Consider the following 20,946-nt stretch of genomic DNA (forward strand, 5'->3'; position numbering starts at 1 on the left):
AAAAAACATTAAATCCGATTGGAAAAAATTATCGTAGGTCGGCAGATATGTGTTTCTTTTTTATTTCAAAGATACCATCTGCATTCGACATTATTGTGGACTGCGACTGAGGCTAATCGAGCTACAAATCGTCTTTATTTTTTTTTTTTTTTTTATTCACTGGAGATCGTGTACATGACCCAGTTCCGAAATGTTTAACTAACAACACTTGTGAACACCTTTTGGAAGTCAACATCAGAGCCTTCAAAAGTGTCTTTAAGTCCGTCGCGTTGTCGGTCGTTTCGTCAATCTGAGGCGGCAGCATTTCAACATCTGAATCCAGTATAGGTATATACCACCACCATCAGTGTTATTGATAAGGTAGCAATAGCAACCCGAGGAACCTTTATATAAAGGGAATATTTAAAGCTCCAAGTCTGTGATTTTATCGGGTGAAGATAATGACATTGCTACTTCAAAATAAGATATCAAAGTTTAACAGTATTGACAAATATTTTTTTGTTTTTCTTTCTTTCTGAAGAAGCATTGTCTTTAAAATTGTTTTTTTTTTTTTTTTTTTTTTTTGTTTACTTTCAAGGTGGATTTTTTGATCGGTTATCATATTCGCCATATAGACACAAATTTGTACCTGTTCATAAAAAAATATCTATCAACCACGTGTTGAATGAATCTTGTATTTTTGGAGATGGACATCAATTTTCTTAATTTTTTTTAACTTAAATAAATAAAAAATGTTACCTAATTCAATTCAATCGCATTGCCTGACTACTCTAAAAATAATCCAAGACTTGTATAATAACGAGACAAGACATGTATAATAACTTCAAGACATTTTATAAACCAGCTCTTCCAAAAATCTGTTTTTACAATTATTATTTCTAATTTATACATCGGTGTAAAAATTATTTCGGAGTTATGATTTTTTTAAGGTCAAAAATTCTTTGAGCAATCCTGAAACTTCCTGAAAATTGAATGATGTTAGAAAAATGAAAGTTTCAAAAATTTCGGAACTGCTTGCAGTATGATATAATAGCTCTGAGTAAAATTTTCTCAAGTGGGCCACCTAAAACCGACTTCTCGAATTTGATACTTTTTTTTGCATATATTGGAAGATTAATATGTCAAAAATAATATTCCCAAGTATTTTTGAAAAATTTCAATTTTGTTAATAGTTATAAACAAATGAAATTTTGTGCGTCTTTTGTTAAAATAACTGTATCTCAGTAATGAAAACATAGAAATTAATGAAATTTGGTACACATATTACCAATTGTATACACAACAATTAACTAAAAAAAATTAAAAAAAAAAAACAACAAATTATTAATAAATAATTGATTTTGTTATAAACAATTGCATTTTTTGTAAACTTCTGGAGTATGTAGAAAAACCGTTTTTCTTATATTCGATTTGAAATTTTATAAGCTTTCATTATCTGAAAGAAAATTTTAGTGCAAACCATAAGAAAAAAAGTTATGGACCTTAAAACGTTGTTGACCTCTTAAAATTTTTTTTAACGGCTCAAATTTTCACCAAATTTTTTTTTCATCATCCTGAACAAGATTTTCGAAGTAACTTTCAAAAAAAAAATATTTTATTTTTTTGGCCCAGTCTATTGTACAATTAAATTTTGTGGAGTTAAAAATATACGCGGACGAAAACCTATTACGTTTTGTAGAGATTGTTACACCGATTACAAAACGGTATTTAAAAATTCCGTAACACCTTAAAAATTAGAACTTAGGGTTAAAAAACTGATTTTTTAGACTTTCATCCTTCCAAAAAATCTAGCTTCGTCAAATTTTCACCAATTTAAGATTTCTTGACTGTTTTAGACCTTTTCAATAATGTATAAAATATTTGGTTTGGTTGCACCAAAAAAAAAAAAATTCTTAAATAATATTTATTTCTGAATCAAACGCGGTATTTTTTTAGTTTTTATTTTTGTTTGGTTAAACCAAACTAAATATTTTATACATTATTGAAAAGTTCTAAATGTTTTCTTTCTAAAACAGTCAAGAAATCTTAAATTGGTAAAAATTTGACGTTTTTTGGCCCTAAGTTCTAATTTTTTAGGTGTTACGGAATTTTTAAATACCGTTTTGTAATTGGTGTAACAATCTCTACAGAACGTAATAGGTTTTCGTCCGCGTATATTTTTAATTCCACAAAATTTAATTGTACAATTGCAAAAAAAATGATTTTTTGCAACGTTTAAAAGTCCATAACTTTTTTTCTTATGGTTTGCACTAAAATTTTTTTGCAGATAATGAAAGCTTATAAAATTTCAAATCGAATATAAGAAAAACGGTTTTTCTACATACTCCAGAAGTTTACAAAAAATGCAATTGTTTATAACAAAATCAATTATTTATTAATAATTTGTTGTTTTTTTTTTAAATTTTTTTTAGTTAATTGTTGTGTATACAATTGGTAATATGTGTACCAAATTTCATTAATTTCTTTTCATTACTGAGATACAGTCATTTTAACAAAAAGACGCACAAAATTTCATTTGTTTATAACTTTTAACAAAATTGAAATTTTTCAAAAATACTTTGGAATATTATTTTTAATATATAAATCTTCCAATATATGCAATAAAAAGTATCAAATTCGAGAAGTCGTTTTTAGGTGGCCCACTTGAGAAAGTTTGACTCTCTCATACATTTTTTAAGATAGCAGCAGAAGGTTAACATTAAATTTTCCATTTTCAATTTTTTTACCATTTATAAATAACAAGATTTCATAGATCCTAAAGAACTATAAAATTCACTTGAAGTTTTTCTTGTTATTTTGTCATAAATATAGTGAAAACAAACTAATCTGTTTTGTTTTTGGCTAACAGTGTTATTCGGAATAAAGACTGAAATGATTCGAATTCTATTTTTGAAAAATTTATCATACTAGTAATTCGAATGGCAAATAACAATCATAGCAATCGATTAGCTTCAAGTTGTGATTATAAAAGTGCTACCGACTTTTCATAAATTATTACCAAAAAACTTGATAAGTGCTATCTTATATTTGTTTCCAAGTACAAAGCAAACAGTTTTGTAAAACATAAAAGTTTTATCAGACAGGTGCATCTTTGACCGAAAAGTTTTAATGAATTCTTGTGAAAAAATATAAAAAAAAGAAATAATTTCTTTTATTGTTTCCAAAGATAGTTTTTAAAGAAAAACAAAAAAAATGGATATTTTCTGGCAGCCAAACAATTTTGTTGATGAAGAACTCTCATACTGATTGAACATTGAATATTTACACATTATCGGCCTCGTGACAACTTCAAACAGTTTGATTTGACGGAGACGTGTGGGACGCAACGTGTTCTTACCTAAAATGTTGTTCCTCTTTTATGTTCGGTAAAATGCTGCCCTTATACACCTAACCTGACTGAAAAGCCCTGCAGTTTTGAATATGGGATTATGTTTAATTTAAACGCCGAGAAACAGCAAATGCGCAGATTTTTGACAAGAGAGCTTGATGTCAAACTCTGTCAAATGCGTTTGAATTATCAAGAGCATTTCCCTACTACCGCTGGGTGAGAAAAAACCATCACATGAACAGTGGATTGCGTTATTCATGCAGAAGTTTTCGAACATTCAGGTATTTTTTAAGCTCCAAGTTAATCAGTATCAGTATTTCTATTACCTCTAAAACAACGCGGTAAGACAAAAATGAGTTAAAAATTAAAAGTCGGAAACATCTCTATACTAGACGTGTTTTATTGGTAGGTCCTACTCACTATTTTACTGAGAACATTTTATGCTGTAAACATGAACAAACGATTACATTTATTTATTTTTTACAATCCTTTATTGTTGAAGGTTAATAAATGTATAAGTTTAGAAAAAAAATGTCTCTATAAAACAACGAATAAAAAACTATTGTTTATTTAACGTGCAAAATTTTACTGAGCTATACGGCTACTGTTATTTTAATATTTTTAAGACACTTATTATTTTAATTTTGACAATATTATATCTTGAAATGACTAATCAGTCATTTCCTCGAGCTGCATTTTTGTAAGCTTAAAATAAAGTAGTTTGAAAATTTATTTTTCAATTTCTTTTTTTAACTTCGATTAAATTTTTTAGATCTTCTTTTAAGTTCAACAAATAATGTTGTTCCAAAAAAGTTTATTTGCGATCTTTTGTACAAACAAATTCATTTTAATCGGTTAACCTATAAAAATTATTTTATTTTTTAAGTTCAAAAATGTGTATTTTCATTCTTTTGAATAAGCTTTTCCTAAACTAAATCAAAGCTCTAAGAAAACAATCTGAATTCTGCTTTTAATTTATAAAAAAAAATTAATATAAAGTATAAAAATGACATGAAGCACTGATTGACATAAAGTTTTTTTTTTTTCCTATTTACGTATTTCATTCTCAAGATATTCTGCATAATATTCTTCTTCTTTGATCCAACCTCAAAGAACTAAAAAAAAAACTTCAGAAAAACCCTTCAATCATATTTCCAGCAAAAAAAAAAATAAAGTAAAAAAAAAAAACACCGCCTTTTTATGTCGTCTGTGTTGTCACCTATTTCGAGATGACTAATTATAGAATTAACACCTTCTTTCCGAAGATAAAGCGCTGCCGCCGCACGGTTGTCCAAAATGACTTATCTCGTTGCAAAAATCATAACTTTTGAACGCATTGAGTTAGCGGTACACTTTTTTTTTTTATTTGAAGGACATTTCTAGGGCTGTTATACCAATGAATTTCAATAAAATTATTTCACAGGGTGTTTCGGAATCATCGGCCAAAAGCAGATTTTCTTTAAAAAAAAAGTTTAAATTAAAATTGGTATGCCATTTTGTAGAAATCACTAATCCACATCTAAAAACAAAATTTCAAAAAAATACAATGTCCCGTTTTCGAAAATTTTATTTTTCAAAAAAAAATTTCAAAATTTTTTTAAAAATCCAAAAATTATTTTTTTTAAATTTTATTTTTGGCTTATATTTGAGTTATATAAGTGCTTCTTCACAAAAAGTTTCGTTGAAATCGAATAAGCCGTTTCGGAGAATATCGGATTTGAAAAAAAACGGTTTTATGGCAGGTACCGTAAAAAATCCATTCGGTTCCATGCATTAAGCCGAATAGGGTATGTGTACCAATCAATTGTTGATCCAAAATAAAAATATTTAGCTGCGCATGCTTGCGCACTGCCGAGATTTTGTACTTTGAAAAAAAATGAAGGCAGAAGGAACAGATTTTCTTTAAACAAAATGTTTAAAGTAAAATCGGTATGCCATTTTGTAGAAATCACTAATCCACATCTAAAAACAAAATTTCAAAAAAATACAATGTCCCGTTTTCGAAAATTTTATTTTTCAAAAAAAAATTTCAAAATTTTTTTAAAAATCCAAAAATTATTTTTTTTGAAATTTTATTTTTGGCCTATATATGAGTTATATAAGTGCTTCTTCAAAAAAAGTTTCGTTAAAATCGAATAAGCTGTTTCAGAGAATATCGGATTTAAAAAAAACCGTTCTATGGCAGGTACCGTTAATAATGATTTTCCAAAAAAAATTTTTTCATTAGAAGATAGACCTTGTTTTCAAACTTACATTTGAATTTTTTAAACAAAATCGTTGGAGCCGTTTTTGAGCAATTACAGCTTTACTGAAATTGGTGTATGACAAGTACCGTTATTTTTGGCCCAAAAAAATTAATTCCAAAAACCCCTCTGGAGGATCTCCAAAAAATGCTACATACCAAATTTGAAGTCAATCGGTCCATCCGTTTAGGCTGTAGATCCTTATACAGACAGACAGACAGACGGACTTCCGGGACCAACTTTTTTGGCATTCTCTATAATCGTAATATCATGGAAAAGTGTAATCTGAACTTTTTTTAGATGTGAATTAGTGATTTCTACAAAATGGCATACCAATTTTAATTTAAATATTTTTTTTTTAAGAAAATCGGTTTTCGGCCGATGATTCCTAAACACCCTGTAAAACAATTTTCTTGAAATTCATTGGTGTAACAGCCCTGGAAATTTCCTTCAAATTAAAAAAAAAACTGTACCGCTACCTCAATCCGTTCAAAAGTTATGATTTTTGCAACGAGATAAGTCATTTTGGACAACAGTGCGCCGCCGCCGACTTCTGTGTGTGTGAAATTGCCTCTGGCGGCGCACAAAGTGTCACATTACATAATTTCCACTTCAAACTGTCTTTCATATAACAAAATGATTAATTCAACAAACACACACATATGAATGACACTCAAACTCCTTCGTACTTTATTACTTTTTGTGTTAGAATGGACGCCCATTTAACACCAAAAAATAAAAATCGAAAACAAATGTTAGGGAGGTCCTGGAAATCCCGACAAATTTGTAATTTATTTATAGTTATCACACAAAAAGGTTTCCCAATTTATTCAATATAATTTAGTATCAATACACAGATGTTTGCATTCACGACAGCAGCGTATGGAATTGGAAGCAAAAACTTCACAAGATTCGATGTTAATCTTTTTTTCTATGCAACTTCAAAGTTCTCACTCAGATCGTGGTCAGCTACAATTTTTCGAATATTACACGCGTCATTATATTGACCTCCATTCTTTGTGGGTTCTTTTATTGGATATCCGTGGCCAAATCAATTTGTCGCGGTCATCTGGACTGAATGCTGCAAATATGGTTGCCAACTTTGATAAAATTCAATTGAAAAAAAAAAAAAATTGAAATATATATTTTCTTAAATTTTGTCGATTCTTTGCTTTTGTAAAACTTTAACACTAATCAATTTTTTCGGAAGTTGAAATTTCTTTAAAAAAATATTTAAAAAAATTTGTAAAATTTTGCTTGATTACTTGTCTTAAAATCCAAAATATTTAAAAACGATTATTGATGGAAATATTCTCTAATAAAAACTCAAGACCTTTTAGGTTTTACCAAACTTTTATCCTCGTCAACTAAAAAAACGTGAAAATTTTGTTGGATTGTTAAATTTTCTTCATTGGCAACCACGATTGTAAGATGCACCGAATGCCGCAATCGCGGTCAACTTCATTATTGTCATCACCAAAAAGGAGTCTCAGCTGTTACAACAAAACTATACACACCTACCTCTCTAGATGGCCTGCTCTTAAGTCGTATTTAGAGAGCCACGAAAAAATCCAGCTCTTCTTTTATGACAATTGAATGTTCAAAATTTGTGACCGTGGAAAGGACTGTGCGCAGACTCAACTGTCTAATTAATTAGTCACTAATTCACTTTTCTTTCCTTTTCACTTTATTTATAAGCTTACTTACTTTATAAGCAGACTTTTGTATTGTTGTTGTTGTTCCATTGTGTATTATTTTTTTTATTTATTTTTGAAAAGTTTACGCGCCATCATTATTAAAGGTATTCTTGAAAGAGTGTTATACAAAATAACACGTTCCTTCATCATCACAAGAGTCTTGAACTGGACAAACACGAGGGAGAAAAAAGTATCATAAAAATTTATGAAAAATTGACAACGAATCTGCGGGGAGTTTTTATTAATGCCGCACGCGGTCTTCTTGAAGAGTTTGCCCCTGCCATACCTTTTATTTATTTTTTTTTTTTCAAACTCCGAGAGCTGAAGAGATACAAAAATTTAAGTACCATAAACAGCTCAATAAAATATTTGATTCGTGATTAGCCATAAAGATTGTCATCTGGTAATTTATAAATTTTTTTTTTGATTTTGGTATAAATATTAATGTAAAGAGTGCGTAGATAAATGTTTGTTAACTTTAGGCAATAAAAAGGTTTGATTTGGTTTTGTGTTTGTTTCTCTGTTATGTCTTTGATTTTGATTTACTTATTTATTAAATTTGATTTGCTGAATGCTGAATAAGGTAATTTTATTGATTTGATTGGAAAAAAGATAAAAAAAAAAAGTAGAACTCATAAAAATAAAACAAGTAGTAATTAAAAACGGGTAGTTAAATTGACTTCCAATCGGTAGGAGTTAAGTATTTAATGGCAATGATTTATGGTTGAAGAATTATGTCTGTTTTTGTTTTCGTTTTTTTTTTTTTTTGTATTATTGTCGAAAACAAACATTATTGTGGGAGTTTTTATTCAATAAAAATTTAGTTATTATATTACCGTTTTTATTGTGGAAATAAAAACAATTTGTTTGTTTACAAATGCTATTTGCAGCTTAGTACAAAACAGCTTTGCCGGTAGGTTTTAAAAAAACTTTTACATTCGAAAAATTCAGGTGGCGAAATGTATTTATGTTATCTTAAAATAAGTGGACAATTCTAAGTTACTTGCATTCAAACAAATCTTGCAAAATATATCCACCAACAAGAAAGAAAAGAATCCTTTTAAATTAACGTGAACATCCTTTTAGTTTTATTTAATCTTTTTATTTCAATAAGAATGCGCATATAAAATGTATGAGAAATAATTTCATTCTTAGCCAGAAAACTAAAAATTTCTAAGAAGAAAATTCTTATTAAAAGAAAATGAATTTCATTTTGATTTTAAGAGATTTTAAGAGATTTTAAACGGATTGAATTAATTTTTATTAGAAATCTTATTATAATAAAAATATAATTTTAAGAAAAGCATCACCTTGGTTTAAAGTGCCTAATTTTTCTCTATGTGGGTTCCATTTGTTTTTTAACTTAACCAAAAATTACTCTAAATTAAATTGTATCCACTCAATACAAAAAATGTTGACGCCCTTAGCAGTATTTAAGCAGATAAATAAAATTTTGTCGTTATGTAGCCAAAACATTATTTCATGTTGAAAAAAAAAAAAAAAATAATACAAAATGATTACTTCAAGTCAAAGGCGTATACAGGGGGGGGGGGGGGTCACGGGGTCATGACCCCCCCCAAGAACTCAAAACTTAAACAAGAAATTGTTGTGTTCTACTTAATTCTTTTGAGTACGATGATTTTCAAAATGTCGAAGTTTTAGAACAAGAACGAAAATGAAAAGTCAAAAAATTTGTTGGTATTCAACCGAATATTTTTGCCATATCTGGGGATGTGGTCATATTTTTAGCGAACGCTATGCTGGATTAGGATTATTTTAATTCGTTCGATAATATAAGGCATTGATAGGCTACAAGTTAAGCTGTGCTGTAGAGCTTTGTATGGATTTAAAATCCAAATAATTTTTTTAATTTTGACTAAACCGAGAATAGATAAGAATATAGGCAACCTCTTCTTAAGGCAAATTAAATATTTAAGCAAGCTTAGGTCACTTAAAATAATCTCGAAAATCGATTTAAGAAAAACTAATAAATATAACTGAATATGTTTTATATTTTAAACCGCTGATAAACACCTGAAAGCTGATTAAATCAGAGCCGAATATTATGAAATCCTTCGTAAGTGATCTAAAGCATTTTTTTAATTAGTAATGCCGTTTGAAATTTCGAAAAAATATCTAAACTATACTCTGTCCGATAAATATTGGCAGTACAGGCCTTATGGGAGAGCTTTTTCAAAAACAATGGGACCTAACGATTGCTAAAAAGCAATTTACGAAAAATATGCCCCTGAAACACACAAGAACACCACAGACGTGCCATGGCATTGTTGTTGTTATTTCTTTATTAAGCGAAGTACGCCCTCCTATGACAGATCTGCCTCACGATCTGTGGCAGAATGAAACTCAATCATATGTAAAAGCTGTTTATTAAAAGTATTCACAATACATAAGAGTTACCATTGGTAAACTTCCTTCATAAACTACTCCTTTTTCTATTATTTTTCTGAAAGAGCTTTCAGGATTAATGCTTTTTTCAAGCTTTTTGAACGAAAAAAAGCATATGTGTTGTCGTGGTGTTGGTGGCTATTTGATTTTTATTTTGTGTATGTAGGAAAACAGTTAATGTCAACATTTTAACATGCATTTTAGGATTTCAACAGGCAAAATTTTGTACCCATGCGTGGGGTCGGCCTGCGTCTTAAATGAGTGAATTTTTTATTTGTTATTTTGGTGTTAAACGAAAAATTTATTTTTTTTTTTCGTTTTTGTGAAATTTTACTGACAAAATGGTAACGCTGGTACCTTTTCGAAACATTTTTTTTTGATAATACGGCATCGCTAAGTGAGCTTTTTTATGTGATAGACATATCCAGAAGGCGTGAAGCAAAGTGAGAGGCAAATGCCCTACCTTCCCTGTACTGCCAATTTTTATCGGACAGAGTATAGCATAATTTTGTTTAATATTTTCTGTTACGCCAAAAATATTTTTTTGTCCTTACTATTTTGACAGAGGTACTTGAATCCTGTATCGTCTTAAAAGAAAAAAAAATCAAAATTAAAAAAAAAAAAATGTATTTTCAAATGCAATTTTTTTTTTTGCAAAACCTTGCGATTCGTTTGCCTGAGGTCAGGAAGACAATTAATTCGAAAGTTATCAGTGTTATTAAACTAAAAAGATTTTATTTAAACTTGTAAAATAATTCTGGACTATCGGAAAACAATGCAGAGTTGTTTAAAGGCAAATTATTCAATCGAAGTACATACTTGTACATTACACTGTATTTTAAGGACAGGATGGTCTTAATTGGTGAAGATTTAAGGCTAAACAAATAAAAGCAAACGAATCACACAACGTTTTTGTTTGGTTATTCTTAGAACTCTTCGGAACTGTTCGATTCGAAATGCAAAACAAACAAATTTTAATATTTTTAATATTTTTAATTTAAATAGCACATTTTCAAGTTTATGCCTACTACCAAAACTTTTGTAAAAAAAATTTTGGCATGTCCCCCCCCCCCCCAAGAAAAAAACCTGTATACGCCCCTGCTTCAAGTAACGCCCGAAACGTGTCCTCTTTTATCAATCCTCTTTAATTTAAGTACATATCATTAAAATATCATAACTTTGTCAAAAAAAAGACTAGATGAAAGGTGTTAAATTAAACATAGTTTTTATATGATAATTTATCAAAAACTATCAGTTTATATGTTCAAGTGTAGCACCCGAAACAATCCAATCACCGCTGTCTAACTAAAATCACAAACATTTCAGATTTTTTTCCTCGAGATACAGTGGTGGCAAAATAATTAGAAACATCCTCCTTTGTTTACAAAATGTTATTTTTTTCTCACTATAAATACAAAATATTTAACAAATTTTTTGCAAACACAAGTGATGATATAATCCTTGTAACATTTTAAGAAAAAAATTTTAGAATTTATCCAACAAAAGAAAAATATTGCAAAAAATCTAAAATACCTATAGTCCAATTTTGTGTGGAAATATAATTAGAAACACTGAGGAAAAATTACTAAGAAATATCCTGTATTTGATTTTTAGCATTTACATTTGCCAAACTTGGTCAATTAATTAAACGTACAATTAATAAAAAGGACTATCACCAACTAATTTCTATTAGTTGGTTAATGTGGTTGCAGTCCTCGAAAAATGCCACATGTTCCAAAAAAATAATAAAACGTTCTTAACAATATTCTTGACACACCAACCCTTTATATTCATAATAATTGTATTTTATTTTGACTATGAAATTAAAATAAACTAAGACCGTGTCATAATTTATTAGGAATAGGAAAATATGGTTGCTTGTCATTTAACTTATTTTATGCATCTTAAACTCGAGAATGGTATAAGAATTAAAATATTCTCGGTTCACTTAGAAAAGGACGAAAATTGAATTTCAAGTTTTAAACTGCTAAGATTGGAAATCAGCAAATTTTATTTAGAAAGAAACACTTTGAAAAGTGCAAAAAAAAAGTAGAGCAATTTTGATAGGTACCTTATGTTTGATATCGCATTAAATAAAAATCTGTGCGTCGAGTTGAATCCAGTCCAGTGTCCTTTAAAGATCTTGGTTTCGTTGAAATTCTTCGAGTTCATTTAAAAATTAAAACAATCGATTGGGTAATTGATAATTTTTTTTTTTTATAGATAAAATTCTTTTTACAACCAATCTAATCCAATCTCATCTTGGTACTGCTCCTTTTTCATGAACAATGGGGAAAAACAACCAACTGATATTAACTCCATACATTTGGTTTAACCGAACATCAATTTTACAGTAGCTTTGCTATGGCTTGCTATTTCCAAATTAACATCATTTTTATGCTTCACCCAAGATAACGTTTTTCCGCCAGGACTTCGGAATCAATTTGTAACTTACAAGTTAATTAATTAAACTTTTGCATTCTGTTAGTAAACTATCTTTGAAAAAAAAAACAAAGCAAATAGAAATTTTAAGTAGGTGATATAAGTCAACACAAAATTGTACTGAAAGCAGTTGTGTAACGGGAGTGATTTTTCTTGAAAAACAAAAATAGTACATTATTAATTTATTGAATGCTTAAATTTTGCATATACATATATTTAAATACGTTACAACCTTAAAGCGAATTAGGAACAGATTTTTCCTGTAACGGGTGTGACTATTTAATATGAGCTGTGCTTACTTTTTAAAGATCAAATGATCACTAATCGTAGATGAAAATAAAGGCTTGAAATAAAGTAACTCGCTTCCATTGAGAGAATTGAAATATCAAGCAAAAATATTTTTAGTTTTTAGCAATGAAAATACAACAATAAACTGGAAATTAAACTTTCGCCTTTTATCTACTCAATATGAACTTTAATATTCGTTAAATAATTCTTCTTAAAAAATTCTTAGCAAGTAAACTTCTTAAATTTGGACGCTTATGTATATTATATTGTATATTAACCGTCCCTATTAATTGTTGAATAGGAAACACTTATATTTCTGAACCATTTAAAGTTCAGTGGCTTTTTCAATGGAAGCAGATCTCATAAAAGCTAACATTTTTGTCCGCCCACCTATCAACAAAGAGACCCCTATGGAAATGAATAACAACCGTGATGAAAAGTTATTTGAGTTTCCTGTACAATATTGATCTGACAAAAGTTAAACAAAATATTCACTGTGGTAGGTAAAAAGCAATGAAAACAGAAAAAGAGTTTTGAATTACATTTACGAGCTTTAAAATATTTATGACCCCACCTTCTAGTGTTTACTACTTTCGGAAGAATTTTGCTACCAAATACTATTATCATCAACTTTAGCTGCAGGTAAAGTATATATCTATTTCTATGGCCATGTCTATATAACAACTATTCCTCACGAAAGTAATTTTTCAACCTCAAAGTTATTTTTTGCATTTATTTTTTTTTATTTATTCATGTTCATTTTTATGGGCGAATATTATTATTTAGTATTATGCAAGCCGAAGCAAAATAAATGCCTCGTGTCTCGGCGTATTCGATAGCTAAGCGAACTGCAAATAATTTCCCTCCTTTATTTTTTACCCGATGAAACCATACAACTTGCAACGTGGTTTGCAAAAAAAAGCTACAAAAAAAAAAAAAAATACCTGCGCACATCTTTCAAATCTCAAGATTTTCAAGTCAAAGGGCATAGAAAATTATTTATTCACTTTTATGGCCGCCATTACTTTTTTTTTCTATAACCAAACGTAGTCTCAGTGTGCGAATAGAACAAATTGCAACCAACGTCGAAGACCGTGCAAATGAACTGGCAACAGAGCGCAAGTACAGCAGCAGTAAGCAGTGAGATTACAATCCCATAATATCCTTGTGGCACAAAGGAGCCACATGGAACCGCATGAATTGCACAATGCGAAAATCCTCATAATCTTGCGTCTTGCATTTGGAATTGCATACTCAGCATCAACATCAGCAGCAACAGCAGCAGTGCCAACGAAAGATCATTACTCCTCGAGTGCTGACGATCTATGATAATTTACTGCACACCAAGACATGGTTGGTTATGTTGAGTGTCTATTCAGAGGCTTCTTTTGGCTTGGAACAAATTCTATAACCATTCAACTGCATTACAAAAGAAGACGACGATGATGACGATGGCGACGAACAGCACCGATGGACCGCACAGTCCAGTCTTCAGTCCAGTCTTCAGTCCAGTCCAGTATCCCAGGCATGAACATTTATATCATAATAAATTATTGTTACCTTGTGGGATGAGTTCTTATTGGGAGCGCATCAGTGGCTTTCTAGCTTAGATCTTCAAGCCCTCTGTTCTTCGCCAAGTCGATGGGAAAAGTATTGTATAGGGAAGCTGTGCTGGTCATATTGTGTGGCATAGTTTGTTGAGACGCGACAGAAGACCGTTGTCGATCGTTGTCTTGGTTAACCCAGCACTTTGATAGCGCTATAAATTTATAAACCATGAAAGTGTACCTCCCAGAAATAATGCTTGTCTAAGAGCTTTTGTTAAGAGATGAGCGGTTTAAATGGCGAATAGTAAGAAGAAGAGGTTCTCAAATCAATTGTTATATAGGAAGGGTGTGTGCAACAAGTGGCTGTTTCTTGGATCTAATCTTATAGATACTCGTCTTAGCATCAGAATTTTTGTTGTTTTGTAGAAGATTGGTAGAAGTTTTACAAATATCCGGGTTTGTATAATGACGAAACGACAATAGCGATATGTTGTGCAGTAATTAAAAATAAAATAGTTTATGGAAAAACTTTAACTAATAAAGATATGTATAATGTTGATATTTAAAAAAAACTTGATAACTTTTTTCCATCAAACGTTTCCTTTTATACATATTTACCAATTATGTTTTCTGTATTTTATTTTAAAAGCATATACTTCAATATCATGGGTAAGTATTATCTAAAAAAAGGTACAGATCTACCTATTTGAACAAAATACCTAAGGCTTTTTCTGTTCCTCGCAAAAAGAATTTTGTAAATGTTTTTTTTTTTCGGTGCGCGAAACTAGCTTTTAAGCCCCTAAATACAATGGTGTATGACTTTTTATTACTATTACTGAAACTTTATCAGCACATCTTAGAGATGAAAATTTTAAAAGATTGAATTTGACTAGGAAAATATAACGCTAGGAATAATAGTTCCAGTATATTTAATCACAATAAAGTTAAATTGAACAGAAATAAAGTTCGATATAACAGGAGTATAGTTATCTTTCCTTTACTTTTTCTCTGTGTAAACATCTTTACTTTCGGATTTCAAAAAGGGTAAAATCGGGAAAAATGGGCAATGTGGACGGGTGTGAATTTTGTAAGCCTTGCCCCCCACCCCCCCCCCCCTTTTAAAAAAAATTAATCTTTTTTATGGAAATCGTTTACAATATTTCAAGAAATCGTGAGAATTGCAATTAAATAAAATTTTCATTTGAATCACTTTTCTTGTTGTTTGTGATTTGATGAAACGAGTACAAAATTAAACTCATTTTATACGAAATAAATTGGAAAAACTATGAAACTCTATAAAAATTTAAATCAAGAACTAACTATACATGCGCAGGTTCTTAATTTATTTTTAGGCTTCATTCATTAAAAATCTTAAGTTAAGTACAAAGGACCGCGGCTATAAATTACTTTATGAGTTTAACTTGAATGAACTTATCAAAAGAGACATTTGTAACTCCAAGGTTTATTCTTGCACGGTTAAAAATTCTGGAGTATTTTTTAATACTTTTTGGGTTACATATAGGTCTACACCAGAATTGTATTAAAATTTAATACATGAGAAATATTAAAATTTTTAGTTAATACAAAATGTATTAAAATTTAATATAGTTGTATTAAAAAATAATACAGTTTTTATTAGAATTTAATACCAAATGTATTAAATATCAAGTATTGCATATTAAAATTTAATCTTTTTATATATTAATTTCTAGTAAGAATTTTATTAAAAGATACTACAAAAATATTTCAATTCAATACAAAATGTATATAAAGTAGATTCTTTTTCCAAAATTCATTACTGAAAGTAAATATTAATCATAAATAATATAATAATGGTGATATTATTTTCTCTAGTTTATCTGTTTCACAAACTATGGCATGTAAAATCTTAGTGCCGATCAAAATTCTTCTGCAATGTATGCATTTTGCTTCGAAAAAACACAAAGCGCCTTCAAATTAGTACCAATTTACAATTATTGACTCAAATTTTTTTTAAAAAAGGTACCTCAAGCAATGGATTTTTTTCTTTTTTTAAAATGGCTGCTGCTGTCGTTTGATTATAATTTAATATTCTTGTATTACAATTTAAAACTTTTTATATTAGTTTTTAATAAATTTTTATTATATTTTAATACAATTATATTAAAATGTAATACAAAATATTAAAATCTAAAACAGCGGTATTAAAATTCAATACAAGATAAGAATTTAACCCATGGAGGTTATTTTCTAATAATTTTTGTATTACAAGTTAACTTAATACTTAAATATTGAAATTTAATACAAAAAAGATTAAAAATAATTTTAATATATTGCAAGTATTTAAATGTAATATTTTTTGTATTGAAAATTGCTTTAATACAAGAGCTGTATTAAAAAATACTCCAGAATTTTTAACCGTGTGGATTAAAATTTGAAGAAAGCAAGAAAGGCCTTACATTTTAATCAGTGTCATAACACATACGTGTCTAATGCCGGTACTTAAGAAGATCACAATGGTGAACATTTTTAGGGCTCATACAACTTATTAATTGTGTCGACCACTAAAGATAAGAACTCTTAAGAGCCGTTTATTAGTGCTATAAAAAATTTGAGCCTCATTCCAAAATCAAAATCTGTTCTTTTATCTTTAATTTTTGATTTATAGGTACGATCAAGTTCTATTTCCAGAATATAAAAGTACATTTTAAAACCCCATTCTCCACTTTAATGCAAACCGTCCATTAATTTTCTAGTACCTAATAATAAGGCAGGCTTTTGCTTTTAGTGCGCATTTCTTCATTCAATCCAACATTTGGTTTTGCGTTAATAATAACAAAAACATGCACTTGATATCAATATTCAGCACATGCACTTGTTAAAAGCTTCTTGGAGCGAGTGCCAAATATGGGTTTTCATGAGCACAAACAAAAAAATGTTTCCGACGCCGACGCGACGGCAAAATTCAAACTCAAATTTAAATTATCTGCAAATGTATGTAACCTCTGTTTAATTGGCAAATTTATTAAATTCGAAATCCATTCATCACTTATGGTAAAAATTTTGAAATATGTTCAGAGATATGCAAAATTTGACATTAAATTAGCTTTAAATATATTATAGTTGCTATGAAAAATAAGCTACTGTTGATCGATTAATAACACTGGTTTACCAGGGTTTTGTTGCCGAAGCAAAAATATACTTTTCTGAAGGTTTTCGATGTGCTGAACTCGAATCCGAACTCAGAAACAACAAATCAGCTCCCGTTTTTGAAATATTACCGTTATAAAATGCAAAAAAACGTTTTTTTTTATTCTTTTTTATAAGGAAAATTTTTTGACCATATCTAATAACTATTTTTCATCTTTCGATACCTGTTTAAATCTTTTCAATATCTTTTGTATTGCCCGAGATATCTTAAAATGAAGTAAGTGGGTTTGGCTTCATATATCATAAAGGAGATAATGGCGTTATAAAATTTATAAAAATACCAAACAACTGAAGATATCTCGGGCAGTGAAAAAGATATCGAAATGATTTAAACAGATTTAAAAAGGTGGAAAATAGTTCTTATAAAAACCTTTACTAAATATGATCAAACAATTTTCCTTATATAAAAGAATAAGGTCCGAAGTACTGCATTTTCTAACGTTAATATTTCATAAACGGGAGCTGATTAATTTTGTTTGACTTCAGATTCGAGTTCAGCATACTGAAAACCTTCAGAAAAGTATATTTTTGTTTCGGCAACAAAAAAAAGTTTAATTTTGTTAACCAGTGTAATAATTAAATTTTTCCTCCTCACAGCAAGTTTTCCCACTATTTAAATACTGATGACCACTGGGCCCAGTCCCAGTGACCATCAGTCAGAGTCAGTGAAAAAAAATAATGCGTAATTGATTGAATGGTTCGGGTTCAAACTATTTTAACATTTTATTAGACCAGACTCGAAAATCAATAGGTTTTTTTTAATAAATTGATACAACTAATGTCAAGCAGAAAAAAAAGCGGATTGTCAAAATATCGTCCATTTTTAAGCAAGTTCAAACTTTATTCATACGATCATAAATGGCAAAATGTTGCAGTTTTTATTACTGTTACACTGTAAATCGGTACTTTTGTTTCATTTAATAAAGCTGTTTGATAATAATAATACACAAACATTTCTAGATAAAGTCCAGTTTCACTGGGTTCCTAGACTAAGTGACACTTAAGCGATCAATGCTAAGAAACTTAAGTGTTACATTTTACAAACATGCACTCTTTTACCACCCATTTAAGTGTTGTTTGTGTTTTGTATAGTTAGAAATTCATTCCGTTGCATATGGACTTCTGAATAAGGTATTTGTAGCGAATTCAAATAGTTGTTGGTATCGCACCTTTTTGTTAGTAAAATTGTGTACTATCAATAAAAATGTACGTTTGATTACTTTTTTGTTTCATATAATTTGCGTTCAATGAGGATGAAATTCAGAATAACAATATGTCGACAGAATCACTGATCACTGATAAATTTCTAATACAAAATTTAGATGAGTTTTTTTCAAGTTGAAGTTAAAAAAAATTTTTTTTGAATAACAATATGTATCAATGAGTTCTCATTGAACTTTTACACTTTGGAACTGAAACTATTATAAGGTGCTGTAGTAGCTTAAATATGACAGCTGCGATTGTGTTCTTTTGTCTGCTATAAACGCATTCATAAGTTATGACATCGGATGTTGAGTGTGAAAATTAAACTTCAGCCAACTTCTTGTGCTGCTGAATTTCTCTCTTCAAAGAGAAGAGGTAAGTATCTTATTGATTTCAGTCGAAAGTTCATATTTTACTGATATAATGAGGCCTCGTAGACACAATAAAGACTTTTAAGTTCAGGTAAACACAAAAATTTAAGCTACCAGTTATATATTACTTAGTGTATTTCTATTTCCTGAGACCCGTCGGCAAAATGTTATCAGGCAAATTTTTTCCGTAGGTAATAGCTACCAAGATTACTTAAGTATTTGACAGGTAGCTGTAAGAAATTTATTTCTGGGTATACAGTTAGCAGTAAGGTATTAACTATTTTATAAATCTTGATGATTAGAAAACCTAAAATATCCGTTTGTTTTTTTTTTTTTGTTTGAACCAAAAAAAAAAAACTTCCAATTGACACAATTCTTCTCATTAAATTGGCAGCAGCGGTAAAAACAATACAAACACTTATTTTATGTCACTCCTGTCACTGTCAAAATTGAATGTCTATAAAAAAAAAACTCATTGCAGTTTTGTTTAAAGATTTAAAACTGCTAATGACACACATATACAACATAAACCTTCAAATAAGCATCACTTTAACAATATAATGTTGGTAGAAGGGGAGGTCGGGGTAGAGGCATACCCATTGCACTTAAAGGGGAACACCATATTTTCAAATTTTAGCCCCACCAATCTCTCTGCAATTTCGATTTTTACATATGTATTGCACATTATGTATATACTTATATCGTCGGTTTAATGGGTTGCCAGAAGAGGACCCCCCCCCCAAACACACATTTGACATTACTCTTTTTAGCTGTCAAATAAGTAGTAGTAGTAGATATAACTCTTCTACCTTACCTATATTGTGTTGGTTATGTTGTAAAACCGATCCGAAAGCCATTAGATCCTTTACCGGTGGAGCTCGTGCACCGAGGGCGGAATAACCGTCCCCCAAATAGGACGCCAGTGCGACAGCCCCAAGGGGCGCTTTAGATACTTCGGTGAGAATTTTGAAAATCACGTGTAAACACTTGTTTTGCTTGATCTATTATACACCACACTCGTAGGTATATAAATTATATCAATTAATTATGTTGTTTCACTCGTAGTAGGATTCGCACTGTTTTGGAACTTATCGCTATATTTGCGAATAATTATACGTTCCAGGTTAAAAATAAAAAAAAAAAAAACTTAATCCTTTTATGCTTCTTTAAGGTGTTATGTGGGCATAGGTATGGTGGAATAGAATAATATCTATAATTATAATTCACCTCACTCACTAAAATTTCTTTATTTTGTATGTAATCCGATATTTTTTTTGACAGTCCGACGAAGTATAGCTTTTACGTAATGTTATAAAACTCGCCGAAATGCGTGATTCGAAATCATCAACAATGTGATCAAACAAACGACGATACGCGAATATTATTCTTCGTACGAGTAGAGTAGAGAAGAACAAAAATAAATCGAAGCAACGACGACGACAACAGCGACGTATAAAACTTTCTCGCCACACACCACAAACGTCAAACGACAAGCAATGACTATTGACTGGTCGCTTGGTGGTGAAATCAGTTACCTGTCATCCGCGCTCTGTTGGTTCGCCGCCAGTAGCGCCCTCTACACTATAATGGTGGGGTGTGTTCACCTATCCCTTCCCTCTTTCCAAACTCATGCTGTACTCTTCTTTATCAACCATAACTGAGATAGTAGATAAAAATCAGCAATGGAGTCGGTGCATGACATTTGAACATAGCTCGCAGTACGCAATCGTCGATTGTGTGACCCTGGGCGTTGCTAAGCAACTGTCAACTAGTTTTGCCTCAAGTCGATATTAACCAATGGAAAGCGTTTACAACGCCTCCTTGACAATGAGTGTGCAATACATTTATAAAGAATAAGCTGCAAGATGAATATGAATGAGGTGAATTTGCTCGAGTATGTGTGTGTTGAAGAGTGAGTATGGTTAAGGGTCTGTTTGGTGGTGGTGTGTCAGGACAGGACGACTTGTTATGTTGGTTGTTCATATTCGAATTCGTTTGCCCTAGTGATGGTTGAGTATTTCCATTGATGTCGTTGGGATTTGATGTCATGCAGAAATAAAAAAGAGGAAAACAAAAAAAAAGCAATTCTTTTATCTGTTTTACTTCTTGGAAGATTCTTCTTCAGATTTTTGTTGTTGTTGTTGTTGTTGTTGTTGTTGTTGTTGTGGAGTTCTGTCTGTTTATTTGTTTTGTGTGTTTCACTGAGAAGGCAACACTTAAACTGGTAGTTTT

At 30.1% G+C, this 20,946-nt stretch overlaps 1 protein-coding gene across 2 annotated transcripts in view; it reads right to left on the reverse strand.

Annotated features, from left to right (window-relative positions):
* LOC129911197 (LIM/homeobox protein Lhx1) overlaps positions 1-20,227 on the reverse strand; it is a 92,960-nt gene extending 72,733 nt beyond the window's left edge. Inside the window, exon 1 of one of the 2 annotated variants that reach the window (XM_055988914.1) lies at positions 19,529-20,227. In XM_055988914.1, coding sequence (XP_055844889.1) covers positions 19,529-19,571 — 43 coding nt within the window. In that variant the 5' untranslated portion in view covers positions 19,572-20,227. The remainder of the gene's footprint in view (positions 1-19,528) is intronic. The other variant, XM_055988913.1, reaches the window with a different exon arrangement.
* Positions 20,228-20,946: the final 719 nt, after the last annotated feature.

The sequence above is a fragment of the Episyrphus balteatus genome, chromosome 2, assembly GCF_945859705.1.
Source record: "Episyrphus balteatus chromosome 2, idEpiBalt1.1, whole genome shotgun sequence".
Taxonomy (NCBI): domain Eukaryota; kingdom Metazoa; phylum Arthropoda; class Insecta; order Diptera; family Syrphidae; genus Episyrphus; species Episyrphus balteatus.